This window comes from Thalassophryne amazonica, chromosome 19, assembly GCF_902500255.1.
Source record: "Thalassophryne amazonica chromosome 19, fThaAma1.1, whole genome shotgun sequence".
NCBI classification, from domain to species: domain Eukaryota; kingdom Metazoa; phylum Chordata; class Actinopteri; order Batrachoidiformes; family Batrachoididae; genus Thalassophryne; species Thalassophryne amazonica.
This window is the reverse complement of record NC_047121.1, coordinates 68030376-68055849: the sequence shown is the minus strand read 5'-3', so window position 1 is coordinate 68055849 and position 25474 is coordinate 68030376. Positions and strand designations below refer to the sequence as shown.

The 25474-nt window shown below is 41.4% G+C and overlaps 1 protein-coding gene across 1 annotated transcript; it reads left to right on the top strand.

The window, feature by feature from the left end:
- The first annotated feature begins 230 nt into the window (after positions 1-230).
- yy1a (YY1 transcription factor a) lies at positions 231-16418 on the top strand. The gene is made up of 5 exons (XM_034159478.1): positions 231-815; positions 6942-7092; positions 7755-7815; positions 8379-8537; positions 15733-16418. Exons 1-5 carry the CDS (start codon positions 359-361, stop codon positions 15913-15915), a joined length of 1011 nt encoding a protein of 336 aa, XP_034015369.1. The 5' UTR covers positions 231-358; the 3' UTR covers positions 15916-16418.
- The last annotated feature ends 9056 nt before the right edge of the window (positions 16419-25474 follow it).

Sequence of the window (25474 nt, the reverse complement as noted above, 5' to 3'; positions counted from 1 at the left end):
TTTATTGAAAAGAAAATACAAACTACAAGGAAAAATACTCATAAAAGCACAATTTCAGAAAACCATATTCATGAAAACACAAATTTAGAAAAAAAAATTAAAATATATGAAAAAGCTTTAGGCTTGGGCACAAAAACATCTTATTTTAAATGATTTATGTATTTTTAAACATTTGACCAGGACTTTAGGTAGAAATCTCGCGAGAGTTCGAGGGCTGGAGCATTGTGGCGACGAGACTACAACAGAGTTGTTGGAGAAGAAGGAAGGAAGGCTGCGAGCCGACGGGAGGAAAGCAAAAACAAAAAACCCCACAAGAAAACAGCTTTCTTTAAAGCAGGAGGACAAGTCGAACCGAACCATGGCGACCGAGGAGACACTGTACATAGAAACGGACGACTCAGAAATGCCGACGGAAATAGTAGAACTGCACGAAATCGAAGTGGAGACGATCGAGACGACAGTTGTGGGAGAAGACGGAGAACAGCAGGCGATGATCGCCTTACAGCCGCTCGACCACCCGCAGCACCAGGAGGTGATCCTGGTCCAGACCCGGGAGGAGGTTGTGGGGGAAGACGACTCCGACCTGCATGCGGACGATGGGTTCGAGGACCAGATCCTGATCCCGGTGCCCGCCGTGGAGGAGGACTACATGGAACAGACTCTGGTTACGGTGTCCGGGAAAGCGGGCCGGTCCAGGAAGGCTGGCAGCGGGAAGAAAGCGACCAAGAAGAGCTACCTGAGCGGGAAGTGGGAGCAGAAGCAGGTCCAGATCAAGACTCTGGAGGGAGAGTTCTCGGTGACTATGTGGGCATCCGGTAAGTTCTGAGTCCTGCCAGCTGGCTTTGTTCTCCGCGTGTACCGGGGCCTCAGCGGCGGCCTCGTCTACTGCCAAACTACAGCCTGACAGCCGACTTGGAGCCGCTTAAACTTCACTTGGGCTTGTTTTTGTTTTTATGGGAAGCCATGTTTTACGTGGCGATGGGCGCCGCCATATTTCCCCGGTACACGAAGTATGGCGGCCCGAAAAAATGGCGTTTATTTGTCCGACGAAGATGGCGGCGAGTGTGGGAGCGCGTGCGGCAGCTTCCCGCTAGGCCGCTATGGCGCAGTTCGGTGCTGCCTTCACGGAGCGCTCGGACTTTACAGCTACTAAACAATTCTGAATTCTTTTAGGCTTGTTTTTGTAGTTTTAAACATGTCGTGTGTAGATCAGCAGCTGCTCAAAATGGCTATAAGTTGAAATGCAATAATCGAGACGTGCTTGTAGGGTTGTTTGTGCTTTAACTCAATGGGTTTATCAGATCACATTTTTATAAACCGTCTTTCCTTTTACATACGTCTTTGATTTGATTTATTAGGCAATAAAATACAAGTACATAAAAAATACATACAAGATATAAAATTGCCGAGGATAACACAAAAAAGCGTAAACACTGATTTCCATTGTGGTCCTGGGAAAAAAAATAATTAATAGTAAACAAAATCCCGATGACTATCAACTAAAAGTTTAGACTTAAAAAAATTCCTTAACACTTTTCTTAAAAACATCTTTAGTCCTTAACAATTTAACAGAAATAGGGAGATCATTACATAATTTAACACCAGTATGACTAAAAGAATTCTTACTGGAACTACCAACATGATTAACAATGAAAGATGCCTGACTATTTCTGGTACAGTTAATAGAAGATTTCATATAATCAGGAGCATTGTATACACATGACTTAACTTTAGCTAGCTTACTCGATACTCAATCGGTAACATACCAACATGTTTAAAATCTTCAGCCCCTATGTGATGATGTGGGGGAAGATTTAACATAAACCTAATAACCTTATTCTGAGCCACTTGCAGTCTGGACTTAAATTTCTTAGACAAACCAAGCAGAACAAGCATAGTCAAAGTGGCATTGACTATGCTTGTTCTGCTTGGTACAGTCATAAGTAATTGGACAGACTTGATGCTTTTTAGGCTGTTGCTGTTTATACAGTATTGGGTGTGAACTGCGAATTAACCAGTCAAGATTCCTGACCCTAACCTGAAGTTTGACAACCTTTGATAATTGCCCTAATTGGTCCTGTTGGGGGGGAGATTAGGCATTCTGTATTGACTGAGATGTCCGTTTTTTGTGGTAATCATAGCAGTTTGTTCTCGGATGCCATGCAAGACAAAGGAACTCTGTTCCATATCAGTAGCCACTTAATTATTATTTGTTTCTTACAGTTTCTTAAGATAAGTTTTTCGACACATACGTCACATGCAGTTTGCATACTCAGACAAAATCAGATTTATTGGTTTATTTTTCACTCCTGGATCTGACCACCATTCCTGGAACGGTGCTGCATGCTTCAAGCATCAGAAGCTAATGTCTCAGCTGCCGCGCAACTGTGCACTTTATTTCATCTTACAAGTTAGGCCGACAATAAGGGTTAAGGTTGAATTTTTTCAGATATTGATAAAAGCTTTAGAAATTTGAACTATACATCCACTTATGGACCACGTCTTTGAACACTTCTGGGAGTTTTGGATGTCTGGAGACGACGGTACCAGCGGTACTGATACGACCTCGGATCTGCTGCGATCTAGATACCACATGTATTAATGTCATACATTTTGGTCCATATCTCTCAATATTTGTCCTATTGAGCTATTTTTTTAAATGTGTTCTTCACATAATTCTCTTCAAGAATCACATATTGAATTTTATCGACAGCACACTGACAAGGGGTCAATTTTCCAGAAATTTTGTTTTAACTAAGTCAGCCCGGCATACACCACTGAATTGATATTCACTGTATAGTGAATGTTACCATGTAGACAGCATGTACACCACTGACTACAGCATGGTTTTAGGCAGCAAGCTGTCCAGCCATCCTGTAGTCACCACAGGATCTAGACTTTATATAGCAGAACATAATGTAAAATCACACTGTTTTTACTGAAACAGTGGTAGCCAGCTGGCCCTGCTGCACAATGACACCTCAATGCCTCAGAACACAAATTTACCCTTTATTTTGGGATTGGCAATACTTTTTTTTTCAGTGTGCTGTCAATAAAATTCAGTATATGATTCTTGAAGAGAATTCCACGAGAAACACATTTTAAAAAACTATCATGATAGGACAAATAGAGATATGGACTAAAACATATGACATTAATACATGTGGTTCTGAGGTCTCGAGAAATCGAGTCTTGCATTGTGGTGTAATGCTAATATGGGCCAAATCCAGTTGTGCAATGTTTCCTGTTTGCAAATTGTGCAGAACAGAAACATGAACATTTCCAAGTTAGAGAATATGGCTGTGTGTCCCATTTCAGAATCTGCACCTTTCTAAGGGTTGTATCCCACGAAACTTCAGACACCGTGAAGGCCTGAACAAACTGTTCACAAATGAGACTGTCTAGCCCTCAGAGCATTTTGCTGGTGCGTTTCCTCCTGTTGCTTGGCAACCTTGACAGCTGCACCAAGCTGGAGTAGTGGGCGTAACCCGTAGTTTGGTAATCACTACTTATTTATGCTTTACTGACAAGTATTACTTATTTAAAAGGGTCTATGCAGAGCCTAAAAGCATCCTTTTTTGGTATATTTACCAACTGTTTTGTCTTGAAAAAAACTTGTGCAATAATGTGTGGTATTATTTGAACCGTGAAGGATCCACCTGATGTATCCTTTGTGGGGGAAACGAGGACTGTGAACATCGGCCGCTTCTTAAGCAGCCTTTGAAATGGGACCTCCTGGTCACGCCGCTTATGACATAAATGGGATGATGATTACAGCCTTAGAAGTTTGCAGCTGCTGAATGGGGACACAGCCTGTGTCTAAATTTGTAGGGTTATTACCAGGATTTTTAATGAACAGGAATAAATTAAGGGTGAGCACAAGGCATTCAATAATATGAAGTAATGAATGATGTAATTGAACCAGAACGCTTCACTGTGGAGAGAAAAAAATGCTTGTAAACAAGTGGAATCTGTTGTAGGGTGATTTCATTCAGTAAAAATGTGTTGCTACACGGTATGTTACTGTGTAGTAAATCTGTATGCTAGAGCCGGGTCTCAAAAATGATTGTTGGTGCAAGAAGAAGACTAGTGAAGGAAGCCACCAACACATTCAAGAGAACCCTGAAGTACTTACAGGCTTCTGTGGATGTGTTTGGAGAAACTGTGCATAGTGGAGTACCACCAAAGTCACAGCTTCATTGTGCAGAACAGAGAAGGATTTCTTTAAAAGTCACTGCTTTGTTGGACGTAGTCTGCTGCACTGAGCTGAATAACGCGAGGTGTCACTGTGGTATTCAGGAAATCGAATGCACTATTCGGTCTTCCTAAGTAGGTCAGGTCACAGATGCATCGCCTTATTTCACTTTCAGTCATTGTTCTGTTACCCTTACATTTGATGCGTGGCTTGTTGGAAGATCTCATCAGTAGATGTATCACAGTGACTGATTTTTACATATATAGCAAAGTGGCCTCTGTGTACGTACGTGTGTGTGTGTGTGTGTGTGTGTGTGTGTGTGTGTGTGTGTGTGTGTGTGTGTGCCTTTGATCATGGAGATTTCATGATTTTTTTTTTTTTTTTTTGGCAAAGGATTAAAAAATAATCACTGATATTGTTCATGTTGCAATTTCATACAACAATTAAGTATTTTATTTTAAAATACGTTCTGTAAAAGTTCCCTGAAAAGCCTTCAGTTAATTCAAAATGCTGCAGCTAGAGTACTGACGGGGAGTAGAAGGAGAGAGCATATTTCACCCATATTGGCCTCTCTTCATTGGTTCCCTGTTAATTCCAGAATCGGTGCAGCATCTGCAGTGATGCGGTCGCTGTATCGGACCGTCGTGGAGAGAGCTGAGTAGGGGGGCAAAGCTCTCGATTTACCGATCGATCTACGTTCTGATCCTCACCTATGGTCATGAGATTTGGCTCATGACTGAAAGAACGAGATCGCGAGTACAAGCGGCTGAGATGAGTTTCCTCCGCAGGGTGACTGGGCGCTCCCTTAGAGATAGGGTGAGGAGCTCGGAGACGAGCCGCTGCTCCTCCACGTCGAAAGGAGTCAGTTGAGGTGGCTCGGGCATCTTTTCCGGATGCCCCCTGGACGCCTCGCTGGAGAGGTGTTCCGGACACGTCCCACTGGGAGGAGGCCCCGGGGAAGACCCAGGACACGCTGCAGGGACTACATCTCTCGGCTGGCTTGGGAACACCTTGGGGTTCCCCCAGAGGAGCTGAGGGAGGTGTGTGTGGATCGGGAGGTCTGGGCGGCTTTGCTTGAGCTGCTGCCCCCGCGACCCGACTCCAGATAAAGCGGAAGAAAATGGATGGAATAATTCCAGAATAGAATTTAAAATTTCTTTCTTACTTATAAGGTTTTGAATAATCATGTCCCATCTTATCTTAGGGACCTCATAGTACCATATCACCCCAATAGAGCGCTTTGCTCTCAGACTGCAGGCTTACTTGTAGTTCCTAGGGTTTGTAAGAGTAGAATGGGAGGCAGAGCCTTCAACTTTCAGGCTCCTCTCCTGTGGAACCAGCTCCCAATTCGGATTAGGGAGACAGACACCCTCTCTACTTTTAAGATTAGTCTTAAAAACTTTCCTTTTGAAAAGCTTATAGTTAGGGCTGGATCAGGTGACCCTGAACCATCCCTTAGTTATGCTGCTATAGACTTAGACTGCTGGGGGGTTTCCCATGATGCACCCAGTGTTTCTTTTTATTCACCTTTTTGCTCTGTATGCACCACTCTGCTTTTAATCATTGGTGATTGATCTTCTGCTCTCTTCCACAGCATGTCTTTTTCCTGATTCTCTCCCCTCAGCCCCAACCAGTCCCAGCAGAAGACTGCCCCTCCCTGAGCCTGGTTCTGCTGGAAGTTTCTTCCTGATAAAAGGGAGTTTTCCTTCCCACTGTTGCCAAGTGCTTGCTCACAGGGGGTTGTTTTGACCGTTGTGGTTTTTCTGTAATTATTGTATGGCTTTTGCCTTACAATATAAAGCGCCTTGGGGTGACTGTTTGTTGTGATTTGGTGCTATATAAATAAAATTGATTTGATTTGATTTAAAACACTGCTGGACACCTTGTTGTCATTCAGAGCCAGAAGAAAAGTTCCTTGTTATCATTACTCATTACGTTATTGCTAATGGACATCTTTATTATTGGTGCAATAATATAATTATTGTCAGCATTATTTTCAGACCATTTTATGGCACTGATACAATGATTTGGTATAATAATGCAAGTCCATCCTTTCAAATGCTGGTTCTTCTTCTGTGTTGAAAGACTGCATCTCTTTAATTACAAAATAAGTAACACTGTTTGTGGGTGTGCGCCAGTTTACGCTGTCTTGTTTATATTTGCATTGTTAGGCAAATGCATTCTCAATAGCAAACTGTCGGGGTGGGGTCCTCTCCAGGTTCATCTGCACCTTTTCTTCCCAGTTGGGAAAACTGGATGAGATGGTGATGTTTAGGGCCTCGCACAGTTTACGCAGAACTTCCAACAGTTACAATAGCTGGCTTTTCAAGCGTACCATCTAAATGACACGCATTAGCATGACAAATTGCACAGCAGTGCACAGCCAAAATTCATGCAAATGTCAAGGTGGCTTAACTCTGCGGATTTACTTGTCCAAGATTTTATAGACTCACTTGTCAAATAGTTAGTAGTAAATATTCATGAGCTACAAGCCTACAACTTTAATGTAGTTGCTTTTTGCAAAAAAGTGAACCATCACTCCAAATATGATGGTGAGTTTTTTACAGTTTTTGCTTACGTATGAACAGTTTAACAATAACTCTCCACAAAGTGGTTGTAAATACTTTATCACGTGCTGGAGGTGGTCACGCGGTGCATAGATGTAGAACTCGATGAAATGTTCTTTCCGACCTGCTGCTCCTTTGCTGTTTCAGTTATTGATGCTTTTGAAATTTCTCCTGTTCAGATGACAAGAAGGACATAGACCACGAAGAGCAAATCACAGGCGAGAACTCTCCTCCAGATTACTCAGAATACATGACGGGGAAGAAGCTTCCTCCTGGAGGCATCCCAGGCATCGACCTGTCTGACCCCAAACAACTGGCAGAGTTTGCACGGTAAGTGCCGCCATGGACTTGTTTTGTTCATTCAGGCCAAGTTGTGGCAAGTCTGACAGTAGAGGCGGGCGATACCAGGAATTTTGGTATTGATCCGATACCAAGTACATACAGGCCCAGTATCGCCGATATCGATACCGATACTTTTTCATATTTAAGCTTCATAGATCCAAAGGATCCAAAAGACCTAGGATAGAATTTCGCCAAACATTGTACGTGACAACAAAATACTTTATCACAATCAACATTTTTGTTTAAAAAAAAAAATCACTCAACACAACTTAAAATCTCCTGAGGTAGAGGGCTGACAGACCACAGTACAAGGATGTGGTGCTCCGTGTTGTGTGACACAGCACTGTTCTTGCAGACAGAGAGTAGACTTTGATGAATCTGCGTGCGCAGCAGTCAGTGCGTGTGGGAGAGAAAAAAAGTTTGAGTATCGATCTTTTTACACGAGGATCGTTCAATATCAATACCAGCGTTGGTATCGATATTATCCATATTAGGATCGATCCGCCCACCTCTATCAAACAGCCGTGGAAAAAATGGTTATTAGTTTAAAAAAAAAAAACAGTATAGATGTTTCATGAAAACATGTTTTCATAGTTAAGGAATGAGGGTTGTTATCATCTACAATAATGGATTTATTATTTCTGTTTCAGAATGAAACCAAGAAAATTAAAAGAAGATGACGCACCAAGGACGATAGCCTGTCCGCACAAAGTGAGTGAAGTGTTCTGCGTATTTCTACTCCACTCCAGTATACCATGAATTTCAATACACACATGGGACATTCTGTGTTTTATCGGTGAAGAATCTGCTGATTTTTCTCAGAATGTTGTAAATATTTGTGAGATGATTGGACTTCATGAGAAACATCCAGAGCTCTCATATTTTTGCTCATGTTCTCTTAATTTGTGAGATACACGCTAACAAAATTTCAGCTAATTAGCGCACCTTCACAGCTTTAAATGGCCATAAGCTGGTCAGAACCTGGGGAGCCACCAAAAAAACATCAGGCTTGAACATTTTTACTGTCATGAATGAGGTAAATGAAGAGATGAATGGTAACAGTTAGTTTATAGTGGTGCTTAAAAGCTTCATCACACATATTGTTCCTGATTCTGCTTCAGGTGTGGGTTGAGAAGTTGCTACATACATTTTAAGTACTTTTTTTTTATTTGTGATGAAAATAACTTGAAGCTGAATTTATATCAGGGTTGGGTTGCTAAAACCACTTTGTTACACAAATATGTCCTGTGTGATGGCTTTGATTTCCTTCTCAGGGCTGTACCAAAATGTTTAGAGACAACTCGGCGATGAGAAAGCACCTGCACACCCACGGGCCTCGTGTGCACGTCTGCGCCGAGTGCGGCAAAGCTTTTGTGGAGAGTTCAAAACTGAAGAGGCATCAACTTGTACACACAGGAGAGAAACCTTTCCAGGTGGGTTCCTTCAAATGCTGCGTGCTAAATTTCTTCTCTCTCTTTGGAAGAGTGTTGATGGGTGGGGGGGTAAAATTGGTCATAATTTCAATATCAGTTCATGAGATTATTATATAATAATCAAATCAAATCAATTTTATTTATATAGCGCCAAATCACAACAAACAGTTGCCCCAAGGCGCCTTATATTGTAAGGCAAGGCCATACAATAATTACGGAAAAACCCCAACGGTCAAAACGACCCCCTGTGAGCAAGCACTTGGTAACAGTGGGAAGGAAAAACTCCCTTTTAACAGGAAGAAACCTCCAGCAGAACCAGGCTCAGGGAGGGGCAGTCTTCTGCTGGGACTGGTTGGGGCTGAGGGAGAGAACCAGGAAAAAGACATGCTGTGGAGGGGAGCAGAGATCAATCATTAATGATTAAATGCAGAGTGGTGCATACAGAGCAAAAAGAAACACTCAGTGCATCATGGGAACCCCCCAGCAGTCTAAGTCTATAGCAGCATAACTAAGGGATGGTTCAGGGTCACCTGATCCAGCCCTAACTATAAGCTTTAGCAAAAAGGAAAGTTTTAAGCCTAATCTTAAAAGTAGAGAGGGTGTCTGTCTCCCTGATCTGAATTGGGAGCTGGTTCCACAGGAGAGGAGCCTGAAAGCTGAAGGCTCTGCCTCCCATTCTACTCTTACAAACCCTAGGAACTACAAGTAAGCCTGCAGTCTGAGAGCGAAGCGCTCTATTGGGGTGATATGGTACTATGAGGTCCCTAAGATAAGATGAGACCTGATTATTCAAAACCTTATAAGTAAGAAGAAGAATTTTAAATTCTATTCTAGAATTAACAGGAAGCCAATGAAGAGAGGCCCATATGGTTGAGATATGCTCTCTCCTTCTAGTCCCTGTCAGTACTCTAGCTGCAGCATGTCAGCCTGGCTACAGTGCTGAAAAGAAACCAGGGGTTCTTATTTTCTTCAATTAGTGATGAGTAGTAAGATGTCCTAGCTTTACGGAGGGCTTTTTTATAGAGCAACAGACTCTTTTTCCAGGCTAAGTGAAGATCTTCTAAATTAGTGAGACGCCATTTCCTCTCCAACTTACGGGTTATCTTCTTTAAACTGCAAGTTTGTGAGTTATACCACGGAGTCAGGCACTTCTGATTTAAAGCTCTCTTTTTCAGAGGAGCTACAGCATCCAAAGTTGTCTTCAATGAGGATGTAAAACTGTTGACGAGATACTCTATCTCACTTACAGAGTTTAGGTAGCTACTCTGCACTGTGTTGGTATATGGCATTAGAGAACATAAAGAAGGAATCATATCCTTAAACCTAGTTACAGCGCTTTCTGAAAGACTTCTAGTGTAATGAAACTTATTCCCCACTGCTGGGTAGTCCATCAGAGTAAATGTAAATGTTAAGAAATGATCAGACAGAAGGGAGTTTTCAGGGAATACTGTTAAGTCTTCAATTTCCATACCATAAGTCAGAACAAGATCTAAGATATGATTAAAGTGGTGGGTGGACTCATTTACATTTTGAGCAAAGCCAATCGAGTCTAATAATAGATTAAATGCAGTGTTGAGGCTGTCATTCTCAGCATCTGTGTGGATGTTAAAATCGCCCACTATAATTATCTTATCTGAGCTAAGCACTAAGTCAGACAAAAGGTCTGAAAATTCACAGAGAAACTCACAGTAACGACCAGGTGGACGATAGATAATAACAAATAAAACTGGTTTTTGGGACTTCCAATTTGGATGGACAAGACTAAGAGTCAAGCTTTCAAATGAATTAAAGCTCTGTCTGGGTTTTTGATTAATTAATAAGCTGGAATGGAAGATTGCTGCTAATCCTCCGCCTCGGCCCGTGCTACGAGCGTTCTGGCAGTTAGTGTGACTTGGGGGTGTTGACTCATTTAAACTAACATATTCATCCTGCTGTAACCAGGTTTCTGTAAGGCAGAATAAATCAATATGTTGATCAATTATTATATCATTTACTAACAGGGACTTAGAAGAGAGAGACCTAATGTTTAATAGACCACATTTAACTGTTTTAGTCTGTGGTGCAGTTGAAGGTGCTATATTATTTTTTCTTTTTGAATTTTTATGCTTAAATAGATTTCTACTGGTTATTGGTGGTGTGGGAGCAGGCACCGTCTCTACGGTGATGGGGTAATGAGGGGATGGCAGGGGGAGAGAAGCTGCAGAGAGGTGTGTAAGACTACAACTCTGCTTCCTGGTCCCAACCCTGGATAGTCATGGTTTGGAGGATTTAAGAAAATTGGCCAGATTTCTAGAAATGAGAGCTGCTCCATCCAAAGTGGGATGGATGCCGTCTCTCCTAACAAGACCAGGTTTTCCCCAGAAGCTTTGCCAATTACCTGTGAAGCCCACCTCATTTTTTGGACACCACTCAGACAGCCAGCAATTCAAGGAGAACATGTGGCTAAACATGTCACTCCCGGTCCAATTGGGGAGGGGTCCATAGAAAACTACAGAGTCCGACATTGTTTTTGCAAAGTTACACATTGATTCAATGTTAATTTTAGTGACCTCCGATTGGCGTAACCGGGTGTCATTACTGCCGACGTGAATTACAATCTTACCAAATTTACGCTTAGCCTTAGCCAGCAGTTTCAAATTTCCTTCAATGTCGCCTGCTCTGGCCCCCGGAAGACAATTGACTATGGTTGCTGGTGTCGCTAACTTCACATTTCTCAAAACAGTCGCCAATAACCAGAGTTTGATCCTCGGTGGGTGTGTCGCCGAGTGGGGAAAAACGGTTAGAAATGTGAACGGGTTGGCGGTGTACACGGGGCTTCTGTTTAGGGCTACGCTTCTTCCTCACAGTCACCCAGTCGGCCTGCTTTCCCGGCTGCTCAGGATCTGCTGGAAGGGAACTAACGGCGGCTAAGCTACCTTGGTCCGCACCGACTACAGGGGCCTGGCTAGCTGTAGAATTTTCCACGGTGCGGAGCCGAGTCTCCAATTCACCCAGCCTGGCCTCCAAAGCTACGAATAAGCTACACTTATTACAAGTACCATTACTGCTAAAGGAGGCCAAGGAATAACTAAACATTTCACACCCAGAGCAGAAAAGTGCAGGAGAGACAGGCGAAGCCGCCATGCTAAATCGGCTAAGAGCTAGTAGCTGCGCTAAGCTAGCGGATTCCTAAAAACACACAAAGTGAATAATGTGTAAATAATTTAGAGGTGATTCAGCAGAGGGAGTGCTTTAGTTAAGGCACGTGAAGATTACACTGTGAAACAAATCCTTATCTATTTACCTAGATCAATCTAACTGCGCAGATTAAACAGCTAACAGATACAGCAAAACACCGCTGTGCTCCGGAACTGTAAGTGATACAATACCGCAGTGAGAGCCAACCACCAGTAGAGGTGGCTACAATGGCTGTAATAATGGCTACAACTTCCCCTTTGGAGGTAAAATCACTTTCATGTGAATGTACAACTAAGCGTCACAGAAAGCTGGTGTAAAATCTAATTCTTTGTATTTCATATACTTCATAGAAACATGTATTTTGCGTCACTACACATGCTAAAGGAAACATCAGAATGCATTTGCTCAGAATCTTTGAAAATTAAAGAACTAGAATAACGCAACCAGTCGCGGTATTTCTCACAGTGGTGGTGGGCACAGCCAACCAAAAAGTTAGCTTCGATAACCGATAATCCGCTAGCTGGAAAGTTAACTTTTATACAGCTAAACTGATAAACCCCTAAGAAATTTCACAGAAGTTAGAGCTAAAAGCTAAACCGATAACTTTTAGTATTGACTCCAGTACACTGGCAGCTACTGATACAACGAGCCAGCGCTTCTGTCTCAGATCAGCCTTCTCTCAGCAAAAGAGACCTGGTGATCAAATCAAATCAGTTTTTTTTATATAGTGCCAAATCACAACAAACAGTTGCCCCAAGGCGCCTTATATTGTAAGGCAAGGCCATACAATAATTACGGAAAAACCCCAACGGTCAAAACGACCCCCTGTGAGCAAGCACTTGGCGACAGTGGGAAGGAAAAACTCCCTTTTAACAGGAAGAAACCTCCAGCAGAACCAGGCTCAGGGAGGGGCAGTCTTCTGCTGGGACTGGTTGGGGCTGAGGGAGAGAACCAGGAAAAAGACATGCTGTGGAGGGGAGCAGAGATCGATCACTAATGATTAATGCAGAGTGGTGCATACAGAGCAAAAACAGAAAGAAACAGTGCATCATGGGAACCCCCCAGCAGTCTACGTCTATAGCAGCATAACTAAGGGATGGTTCAGGGTCACCTGATCCAGCCCTAACTATAAGCTTTAGCAAAAAGGAAAGTTTTAAGCCTAATCTTAAAAGTAGAGAGGGTGTCTGTCTCCCTGATCTGAATTGGGAGCTGGTTCCACAGGAGAGGAGCCTGAAAGCTGAAGGCTCTGCCTCCCATTCTACTCTTACAAACCCTAGGAACTACAAGTAAGCCTGCAGTCTGAGAGCGAAGCGCTCTATTGGGGTGATATGGTACTATGAGGTCCCTAAGATAAGATGGGACCTGATTATTCAAAACCTTATAAGTAAGAAGAAGAATTTTAAATTCTATTCTAGAATTAACAGGAAGCCAATGAAGAGAGGCCAATATGGGTGAGATATGCTCTCTCCTTCTAGTCCCTGTCAGTACTCTAGCTGCAGCATTTTGAATTAACTGAAGGCTTTTCAGGGAACTTTTAGGACAACCTGATAATAATGAATTACAATAGTCCAGCCTAGAGGAAATAAATACATTAATTAGTTTTTCAGCATCACTCTGAGACAAGACCTTTCTAATTTTAGAGATATTGCGCAAATGCAAAAAAAGCAGTCCTACATATTTGTTTAATATGCACATTGAATGACATATCCTGATCAAAAATGACTCCAAGATTTCTCACAGTATTACTAGAGGTCAGGGTAATGCCATCCAGAGTAAGGATCTGGTTAGACACCATGTTTCTAAGATTTGTGGGGCCAAGTACAATAACTTCAGTTTTATCTGAGTTTAAAAGCAGGAAATTAGAGGTCATCCATGTCTTTATGTCTGTAAGACAATCCTGCAGTTTAGCTAATTGGTGTGTGTCCTCTGGCTTCATGGATAGATAAAGCTGGGTATCATCTGCGTAACAATGAAAATTTAAGCAATGCCGTCTAATAATGCTGCCTAAGGGAAACATGTATAAAGTGAATAAAATTGGTCCTAGCACAGAACCTTGTGGAACTCCATAAGTAACCTTAGTCTGTGAAGAAGATTCCCCATTTACATGAACAAATTGTAATCTATTAGATAAATATGATTCAAACCACCGCAGCGCAGTGCCTTTAATGCCTGTGGCATGATCTAATCTCTGTAATAAAATTTTATGGTCAGTAGTATCAGAAGCAGCACTGAGGTCTAACAGAACAAGCACAGAGATGAGTCCACTGTCTGAGGCCATAAGAAGATCATTTGTAACCTTCACTAATGCTGTTTCTGTACTATGATGAATTCTAAAACCTGACTGAAACTCTTCAAATAGACCATTCCTCTGCAGATGATCAGTTAGCTGTTTTACAACTACCCTTTCAAGAATTTTTGAGAGAAAAGGAAGGTTGCAGATTGGCCTATAATTAGCTAAGATAGCTGGGTCAAGTGATGGCCTTTTAAGTAATGGTTTAATTACTGCCACCTTAAAAGCCTGTGGTACATAGCCAACTAATAAAGATAGATTGATCATATTTAAGATCGAAGCATTAATTAATGGTAGAGAGAAAGGAAGGGCAACACAAAAAAAAAAAAACCACATTTGATTTCACACCATACAGTCTTGCAAACGTGTCACAGGAGTCATGCACAGCAAGACAGTTTTGACTTACGGTTAAAATTTTAAACAAACTAATTCTGGATAAGTTATTGAAATTAACATCAGCCCTGTCGTTTTACAAAGTGAAAATATCAGCTATATGTTTTAAAGTAATGCATTAATTTTGAAGGTTTTAGCATTTTACAGATGTACATGCCGAATCGTCTGTACAATCGTCTCGTATATGGAAGAAGTTCGGATCCACTAGGACTCTTCCTAGAGCTGGGTGCCTGTCTAAACTGAGTGATTGGGGGAGAAGGGCCTTAATCAGGGAGGTGACCAAGAACCTGATGGTCACTCTGTGAGAGCTCCAGTATTCCTCCATGGAGAGAGAACCTTCCAGAAGGACAACCATCTCTGCACAAATCCACCAATCAGGCCTGTATGTAGAGTGGCCAGACAGAAGCCACGCCTTAGTTAAAGGCACATAGCAGCCCACCTGGAGTTTGCCAAAAGGCACCTGAAGGACTCTCAGACCATGAGAAACAAAATTCTCTGGTCTGATGAGACAAAGATTGAACTCTTTGGCGTGAATGCCAGGCTTTATATTTTGAGGAAACCATCCTTACAGTGAAGCATGGTGGTGGCAGCATCATGCTGTGGGGATGTTTTTCAGTGGCAGGAACTGGAAGGCTAGTCAGGATTGAGGGAAAGATGAATGCAGCAATGTACAGAGACATCCTGGATGAAAACCTGCTCCAGAGCGCTGTTGACCTCAGACTGGGATGACAGTTCATCTTTCAGCAGTACAATGACCCTAAGCACACAGCCAAGATATCAAAGGAAATGGCTGTGCACTGACGCGCCACATCCCACCTGATGGAGCTTGAGAGGTGCTGCAAAAAGAAATGGGCAAAACTGCACAAAGATAGGTGCACCAAGCTTGTGGCATCATATTCAAGAAGACTTGAGGCTGTAATTGCTGTCAAAGGTGCATCAACAAAGTATTGCGCAAAGAGTGTTAATACGTATGTGCGTGTGATTCCTTGTTTTTTTTGGGGGGGTTTTTTGGTTTTTTTTTTTTTGGTTTTTTAAATAAAAAAAAAAAATTTTCATGCTGTCATTATGGGGTATTGCGAGTTGAATTTTGAGAGAAAATTTAATTTACTTCATTTTGGAATAAGGCTGTAACATAACAAAATATGGAAAAATTGTAGTGCTGTGAATACTTTCTGGATGCACCGTCTTGCAATCATAAGTTTTTTTGTTTTTTGTTTTTTTTTATCCCCTGTATCTGTATTGGCCCTAAAAAATCCATATCAGTCGGGCTCTGATGATCAAAATATGACTTTAAAATGATCACATTCTTTATTTCTCTTTATCTTTCATCTCCAGTGCACGTTTGAGGGCTGCGGAAAAAGGTTTTCGCTGGACTTTAACTTGCGCACGCATGTGCGTATTCACACTGGAGACCGCCCGTATGTCTGCCCCTTTGACGGCTGCAACAAGAAATTTGCCCAGTCAACCAACCTGAAGTCTCACATCCTCACACACGCCAAAGCTAAAAACAACCAGTGAACATGAGCGTATGATGGAGGATTTGCCGTGTATCTCCGCTCCCTGACAAACTGTTGTCTTGCGAGATATAAAATCCCTCTTTGTACTGTCTCTTTGATAAATACTTAAACTGTGCGCCCGCCACATGGAGGCAGCAGCTGTCACCGTGAACCCGACCCCACCCTGCCTCAACGCTACCCCTGGATGGATGAATTTACAACTTCTTGCGAAGATGTTATTTACCTGAAGAAAAGTTATTTATACTTGAACCCATCCTGTACAAAAAACAGCAAAAAAAAAAAAAAAAAAGCAGTTAAATTTTCATTGATTCTCAACAATGACACTTTTCCAGTTTTGTATTTCCTGACAGTGTGCATATTGTACACTAACACGAGTTCTGTATGTAGTCAGGTTTCAGTTTGGTTTAACCCCCTTCCCCTCAATATGTGTGTGTGTTGGGGGGGGGGGGGGGGGGGTCTTTACATATTTTCATTTTCTACAATGCAACTGAATTATTTAGAAAAGAAATAAACATGTGATTTCACTAGTTATTACTGATTAAATTGTTTTGCCTCCTTGCACTACCAATAGAAATGTCATTTGTCCTCTTTGTACACGTCACAGTGGATTAGAAATCCTCATCTTTTTATTGGTTCCTAGCAGTGTTTTAATGTGGATGCTCGGGTCCGTGTGAAGCCTCTTGGATACATCAACTTCTTCAGATTCAGAAAAATCTTAAATATTAAAATCAGTGGTGATTATAAAGAAAGATGGCAGTAGGACAGACGCTTTTATTCTGCAGGTCAGATTTTAAAACACGCAGCAACTTCGACGTCACGTCTGATTGAAAGAAACAGTTCATAAGTTCTGTTTGACTGAAGATTTGGCATCAACTGTAAGAAACATCAAACTTTACATTGAACATTAAAGGATTTGTTGGATAGAGAGAACTGTCCAAAGCTCCCTGAGGAGATGCATTAAAGTGTAGTTTTCTAACCAACGAAAAGCCAATTAGATGACAAAACATCTGAAGTCATGTGCTGCTGTGGTCTGCTCAGAATCCTCATCAATGTAATTAAGGATGCCTTAAAACAGAGAATGGGAAATATGCCAATGCTGGACATAGCGTTGGCAGCTATCATGGTTGCGGTAGCTTCGTGCTCAGAGGGGCCAGTGTCGGGAGCCTTTCTGGCCCCGATGGAAATCATCTGTGCCTCAGCTCTCTGTGGGTCAGCGGTGATGATACATCCCGTAGTGCCTGTCCCGAAAGTCCTCCTTTCTTCGTTGCGAAAGAGTAACGACGCTCCTTAATGTACGGCATGTGCATGTCCTGCTCTGTCTGCACCGGGATCTTCACCATCGCCAGCGGAAAGAATCTCACCTGTCACTTCAAACAGTGGCCCAGTGAACATACGCCCTGTGGAATCTGCTCCGGAGAGCCACGCATGAAGAATGGTAGTGAAGAAATGCACAGCTTTATGAACTGCACTACTACAAGCACAGTTGCTCAACCTCAACTGGACTCCAAAAGAAATCCAGTGTTTAAGATGCACAGGCCTTCAAAACTGTTTACTATAAACCACGCCTGGATTATGTGGGATCCAAGTTATAAGAAAAGCGGTTTACTCAGAGGACACTTAAATGTGCACAGCATGATATCAAATGTGAACAATTACAATACTTAACGTGTGACTCAAATGTAGATTTTTTTTTTTTTGGGCTTATCTGAAACATGGCTTACTAGTGCCTCACCAGATTCAGCGGTACGGATACCAGGTTACAATACTTTTAGAAAATATCGACATCAAGGAAAAGGGGGTGGAGTACTGTTATATGTCAGGAATAAATTCAAATGTAGTCAAACTGTATGGCCTAATAAGGCCACATTAGAATGTGTTGGAGTAAATATTTCTCTTTCTGTGGAAATGTCATAGACTATAATCTGCTTTTATCATAAACATTCTTCTAAAAAATGAATTTTATGATCAATTGTGGGATGTCCTTAATACATATCACAAAAAATAAATTACATTATTAGGAGACTTCAGTGTAAATTGGGATGACAAAAAAAAAAGAGGAAAAATCTGAAATCAATTACCGTTCAATTAATTTTGACAATTAATTGAGAATCCAACCGGAATTACAAGCTGTTCAGCATCTTGAATTGACTTGCTTTTCTCAAACAAGTCTGAAAGGATTACTAAAACATAATCCTAATCCATAAACAAAATCCAGACATTGACTGGTCTCTCGGACCACAATGATATTCTTTGTACAAGAAAATAAACTAAGCAGCGCTTTGAGAATTCATTTTCCAATCACACTAGGAAACAAACTAAAGGTATACAAAAGAACCAACAACAAAACTTGGAAAAAGCATTAAAAGATTTCACCTGGGAAAGTGTAATCTCATGTGATAATACTGAAACATGTTCTGAAATATTTACCAAAATTCAAAATGTTTGTAGTTCTTTAACAAAAAACATGAATTGTAGGAAAACAAAATCTTACTCTGTCCCATGTGTGTACTCAAATTGTATCAATTTAATGAAAAAAAGATACCAAATACTGAAAAACTTAATTAAATCAGGGTTGACAACAGACAGACAGAAATATACTTTAATGAGAAACAGTAACATCTGAAATGTGAAGAGCAAAAGCTAATGTCTTTATCACAACAATGGAAATGGAAAACAAATATGGCAGAATATTAAACTTCTAGTGAGGCAGAAAAAGAAAGATGCAAATGATTTGGAATTGAAAATTAACATCTTATGAATGATCCTACAATCCTAGCAAAAGAACTGAGCTTATGGTACCTACGCTCTGTTGAAGAGATGGCAGCATGTTTCAAATCATCTGAAATAACTTACAAAAATCTAGGAAACAGTCAAACTTTTAAATTAAAACCAATATCAGAGGTTGAAACTTTAAATATAATAAATTCCATGAAGGAGTCCAAAGCTAAATACCACAATGGCTTTGATGTTGGATTCCTTAAAACACATAAAATGGCCCCAGCATATCCAATTATGCATTTAATAAATTTGTCTACCACTCCACTGTATCACAGACATGGAAGATGGCCACAGTTACCACGATCTTTAACGCGGGCAATAAAAATAATATAAACAACTATAGACCAATTAGCATGCTGTCAGTCTTTTCAAAAGTCCTTGAGAAATGGGTTGCAAAGCAATTAATTCAACATCTACAAAGTGGCCAAACTACTTTGCATCCCATGCAATTTGGCTTTCATACATATTCAACTGAGACTGCCATAACAATGTTCATGGAAAAAGTGAAAAGTCATCTGGATAAAAATAATTATGTAGGAGCAGTTTTCTTATTTGCAAAAAGCATTCGATTTAGTGAATCATGACATTCTATTGTCAAAGTTGCAATCCTTTAATTTTTCTGAGCATGCCATAAAATGTATGCGGAAAAGCACAAGTGCATTTTGAGAGTAGCTAACTCATCTTTGCTGTCTGCACAGTGTGTATTCTGAGTGTAGTGGTATTTAGTCACATGATTTCTAAATTATTTAGTGTATAACATGAAATACGGCAAGCAGCATTCCCTTTAACCCCTAGCTACTCACAAACTTAAACTATTTATCAAACAGAAAACAAGCCACCATGGTCAACGGAATTAAATCCCCTTTGATTGTGCACGAAGAGTCCCCCAAGGATCCATCTTGGGGCCCATCCTATTTTCATTATTCATTAATGACCTACCAAGTATTTCTGAGGGTGTGGACATACACCCTCAGAAATACATACACTGTTAATGCAGTAATCTACACAAGTGCAAAATCAACTGAGGCAGCAGCTCAAATTCTTACATCAGCCCTAACTTATATTCAAAATTGGCTTAACAGATTGTGTCTGCAATTAAACACACAGAAAACTGTCTGTATGTATCTTTCAAAAAAGGCTTCCAATATTGAGCGCTCCAATACTGTATGTACTTTGGAGATGAAGAATTGCAGTTAGTCAAAGAGTTTAAATATCTGGGAGTGTTGTTGGACTCAACACTCTCCTTCAGAAATCATGTTAAAATGATAATTAAAATGATCAAATATAATGTGTCTAATATCAATCCAATAAGAAGGTCAATGACACATCAGGCTGCTATGATGTTTTTGCACTATGATTTTTTTTTTTTTCTCATGTAGGTTATTGCATAACCAGCTGGTCTCTGACTTGTGTGACAATTCTAAAACAAATCAAGAGGCTTTAAAAAAGAGCTTTGAAAATTTTTAGATAAAAGACCATACATCACCACTGTAAAATCCTAACAAAGTATAACCTATTTCACTTGAAAATTTTATAAAATTTAAAAATATTTGTTTAATATACAGTTGTATGCAAAAGTTTGGGCACCTCTGATAATTTTCATGATTTTCGTTTATAAATCACTGGTTGTCTGGATCACACAGATTTCAGTTAAATATGTCATATAGCAGATGAACACACTGAGAAGTGAAATGAAGTTTCTATTATTTACAGAAAGTGTGCAATAATTATTTAAAACAAAATTAGGCAGGTACATAAATTTGGGCACCCTTGTCATTTTATTGATTTGAATACATTTAGCAATAATTATTGGAACACAAAATTGGTTTGGTAAGCTCATTGACCCTTGACCTCCTTACATAGGTGAATCCAATCATGAGAAAGGGTATTTAAGGTGGTAATTGGTGGAATGATCTCCCTGTGTCAATAAAACAGTCAGATTCTGTGGAGATTTTCAAGTCCAGACTTAAGACGCACTTATTTTCCCTTTCATGTGGCAGCATACTGGTACAGTTTTGTTTTACGCTTTTTACTCTTTTAATTCATTTATTAGTAATTGGAGCGGGCTGCAGCCTCAACTTTAAATTCTGGGTCTTTTAGTGAGGTTTAGGGCTAGTGGCCGGCAATCACCTTAGTATTTCTGTTTTTCTTGTTGTTTAATGCTGGCAAATTATACAGTATTTTTTTTGTCTTTCTGATGCCTGGTTGTTTTTTCTCTCTATTTAAGGTGCAGCTCCATCCAGAGATAGGAGTTGTGTTTGTGTTGGCGATCCTTTTCCTTACCACTGTTGCTCTGGGGGTTGGTAAAGGTTAGACCTTACCTGTGTGAAGCGCTTTGAGGCAACTCTGTTGTAATTTGGCGCTATATAAATGAGCTCGGGCCCAGAGAAGGCAGATGGCGGCCTGCTGGCCGTTGTATGTGGCCTGCCGTCGGCACTCGCTTCTTTTAGTGTCGTTTTTATTGTTTTTACACTTTGTTGCATGGAATGTGTCACCGCTCCTGGTGTATGATCGCCAGACTCTTATCAGCGTTCGGGCTTCGCTGGAGAATGTCGCTGTTTCTGGCTCGGGCGGACGGCCAGGGACGCGGCTGCCCCGCCGCCTGTCTTAGCGTCCGTACCAGACTTTCTACACCGGCCGCTTGGCGTGTTGCCTCGGCGTCTGCGTCGCAGAGGACGTGGGAGGAGAGGAGGAGTCCGTGTTCGGCTCAGAGTGTGCCTGGCTGTTTCCTGCAAACATGCTCCACGACAATTCATAGCCGGATTCTTCACACCATATGACGGCTACGACGTGCGGCGTTCCCTGACTTTTCGCTATCGGTGGCTCCGGCCGGTTGTCCGGGGTGCCGGGTCTCCACTTCCGCGTCGCCGTCCTGTGAGGAGCTGCAGTCGTAGCTGCGTGCAGGAGAACCTGCGCCCGCTCGGTCGTGTCTCCCAGCAGACTGACGTGCGCTCAGTCCGTGTGGCGCTCGTCAACACAAGGTCACTCGCAAGTAAGACATTCATTTTGAATGACTTTTTCTCCAGTCGTGATCTGGACTTTCTCCTGTTAACGGAGACCTGGTTGAAACCAGGTGAAAATAGCGCCTTTTCTGAGCTCCTCCCCCCCGGCTGCTCGTTTTTCAGCAGGTCGAGCATCAGGTCGAGGCGGGGGTGTGGCCACGGATTTTAAAGACAGTTTTAAATGCCGATTTTTATCTTCTAATGCCTACTCCACTTTTGAACTTCAGTTGTTTGTGACGGAGTTCGACTGTCCTGTGCTCTGTGCTGTTGTTTATCGTCCACCAAAATTTAATAAGGATTTTATTCAGGAGTTTTCTGAGTTTCTGGCAGATTTTATCCCAAAATATGACAAATGTTTGGTCTGTGGTGATTTTAATATTCATATCTGTTGTCCTTCTAATCAGCTGGCTGATGATTTTAAAAGCCTCCTGAATTCTTTTGGTCTAACACAAGTTGTGGATGGACCAACACATAATCTTGGACACACCTTGGACCTGGTTATTTCTTTTGGGCTCTCAGTTTCACTTAAGGACATATCAGACGCTGCTATTTCAGATCACTTTCCTGTTATTTTTGAATTTATTGCTCCTCCATCTGCTAGTAAGCCACTTGTTCCTGTCTCTCGCCGCCGTTTGGTCACCTCCTCGACAGCAGGGGACTTTGCTGCTGCCTTCATGGACTCTGTTTTATGCCATGAATGGACTGGTTTCTCCATTACTCCCAGATAACATCCTCTCTTCTTTCCACTCCACATGCACAGTCATTTTGGACTCTTGCACCGATGCGCTGCAAATCCAGGAAATCAAAATCCGACCCCTGGTTAAATGCCACGACCTGTGCCCTCAGGCAACGCTGCAGACGGGCAGAGAGAAAATGGAAAAAGGACAAACTACAGGTGTCTCTGGGTTTTCTGAGGGACAGTCTAACTGACTATCAGAAGGCTGTGAAGGAGGCAAAAGCACAATATCTGTCTCATATTATTTCGAGCAGTTGTCATCGTCCCAGTGTGTTATTTCAGACTATAAACTCAGTTGTAAATCCACACACCTCTGTTTTGTTGGACGCTACAACCACAACCTGTGAGGAGTTTCTTCAGTTTTTTATTGATAAGGTTTCATCAGTCAGACAGAACGCTGATCAGAGCTGTAATGTTGAGTTGTCTGCTCCTCGTGCACATTCTGCTGTGCTCGAACAGTTTGAGCCCATTTCTTTTGCATTTCTCGCTGATGTTGTAAAACACATAAAATCTACAAGTTGTCCTTTTGATGTTGTTCCAGCTAAGGTGCTGAAGGAGGTTTTTAATACTGTTGGGGTGGGTCTCCTAACTTTTATCAATGCTTGTCTTAGATCAGGGTCTGTTCCAGCTGCTTTTAAACATGCTGTGGTTCGACCTCTTCTTAAAAAACCTCACCTGGACTCAGTTTTATCCAATTTTAGACCTGTGTCTCATCTGCCATTTCTATCTAAGGTTTTAGAAAAGGTTGTCTTTTTACAGTTACAATCATTTTTAGAAGACAATCTCATCCTTGAAAAATTCCAGTCTGGGTTTAGATCGCGACACAGCACTGAGTCAGCACTTTTAAAAGTTCATAATATTACTCTGTCGGTGGATGCAGGGAATCCTGCTGTGCTGGTTCTGTTGGACCTCACAGCAGCCTTTGATACTGTGGATCACACAGTACTTGTTTCCCAGTTGGAACAGTTTATTGGCATTCATGGTATTGCACTTGAGTGGTTTAGATCATATTTGGCTGAAAGGAGCTTTTCTGTCATGATTGGGGACCTTTCCTCATCAACTGCTCCTCTGTGCTGTGGAGTGCCGCAGGGATCTGTCCTTGGGCCGATTCTATTTTCTTTGTACATTCTGCCATTGGGGTCAATTATAACCCAGCACAACCTGTCCTTTCATTGTTATGCAGATGATCTGCAAATCTATCTGCCTGTGAGGACTAATGGGAGTGATGCTTTGTCATCATTATTTAATTGTATTCGTGATGTAAAGCAGTGGCTGTCCCGAAACTTCCTTTACCTGAATGATGGTAAAACTGAGATCATGGTGTTTGAGTGCACTGGCATACCAAATGTGGTAACACCAAATTTTGGTGCTTTGGCTAACTATGTAAAACCAGCTGTCAAGAATTTGGGAGTGATATTTGACAGCTGTTTGAGGTTCGATCAACAGATAAATTCTGTTGTCAAAGCTAGTTTTTTCCAACTTAGCCTCTTGGCTAAAATAAAGCACTTTCTCAGTAGACGTGATCTTGAGACGGCCATTCATGCTTTCATCAGCTCCAGACTTGATTATTGTAATGCACTTTATGTGGGCATTAATCAGTCGTCTCTTGCGCGTCTCCAGTTGGTGCAGAATGCTGCTGCTCGTCTTTTGACAAACACTTCTAGACGTGAGCATATTGCGCCCATCCTATACTTACTCCACTGGCTTCCAGTTTGTTTTAGAATTGATTTTAAAATTTTAATGTTTGTTTTTAAAGCTATTTATGGCCTTGCGCCTCCCTACTTGTCTGAAATTTTAACTTTGCGCACCTACAGTAGGACGTTAAGGGCGTCTGGCCAGCTTTACTTAGATGTTCCAAGGTCAAGATATAAATGCTGGGGTGATCATGCTTTCGCGGTAGCTGGCCCCAGACTGTGGAATGAGCTACCTCTTGAGTTACGTACTATTCCTGACCTAGCACTTTTTAAATCTAAGTTAAAGACTTATTTATTTAAACTGGCTTTTAACACTTAGTGGGGAGGTGACATGTTCTGTTATTTTTGTGTTTTAAAATTTTATTTTGTTTTATTTTGTAAATTTGTGTTTTTAATGTTAAGCACTTTGGACACCAGTCGGTGCTGTAAAGCGCTTTATAAATAAATGTTGATTGAAATGAAAATAAATTGAAAATGAAATTAATTTGCAAATGTTTCCCCCCTTTTCATCTCTTCTAATGACTGGCAACATAGGACCCTCTAAACAACTCTCAAATGACCCAAAAACAAAGATTGTTCAACATCATGGTTTAGGGGAAGGATACAAAAAGCTATCGCAGAGATTTCAGCTGTCAGTTTCCACTGTGAGTGAGGAACATAGTGAGGAAATGGAAGACCGCAGACACAGTACTAGTTAAGGCCCAAAGTGGCAGGCCAAGAAAAATCTCATAAGCTGAATCAAAGGATGGTGAGAACAGTCATAGCCAACCCACAGACCTGCTCCAAAGACCTACAACGTGATCTTGCTGCAGATAGTGTCTCTCTGCATAGTGCAACTATACAGCACAGTTTGCAAAAGGAGATGCTGTAATGCAGAGGAAGCCTTTTCTGTGTACATGCCACAGTCGCTTGAGGTATGCTAAAGCACATTTGGACAAGCCAGCTTCATTTTGGAATAAGGTGCTGTGGACTGATGAAACTAAAATTGAGTTATTTGGACCTAACAAGAGGCGGTATACATGGCAGAAAAAGAACACAGCATTCCAAGAAAAACAATTGCTACCTACAGTAAAATTTGGAGGTGGTTCCATCATGCTGTGTGGCCAGTGCAGGTACTGGTAATCTTGTTAAAGCTGAGGGTCACATGGATTCCAGTTAATATCAGCAGATTCTTGAGAACAATGTTCAAGAATCAGTGACAAAGTTGAAGTTGCGCCAGGGCTGGATCTTTCAACAAGACAACGACCCTAAACACTGCTCAAAATCTACTAAGGCGTTCATGCAGAGGAACAAGTACAATGTTCTGGAATGGCCATCTCAGTCCACAGACCTGAATATTATTAAAAATCT

Excerpts from the sequence above, each read along its gene's own strand:
- yy1a (XM_034159478.1), top strand. The coding sequence starts at position 359 with ATGGCGACCGAGGAGACACTGTACATAGAAACGGACGACTCAGAAATG. Across the intron at positions 7,093-7,754 it reads CAACTGGCAGAGTTTGCACG|AATGAAACCAAGAAAATTAA; the intron begins GTAAGTGCCGCC and ends TTTCTGTTTCAG. Across the intron at positions 7,816-8,378 it reads CGATAGCCTGTCCGCACAAA|GGCTGTACCAAAATGTTTAG; the intron begins GTGAGTGAAGTG and ends TTTCCTTCTCAG.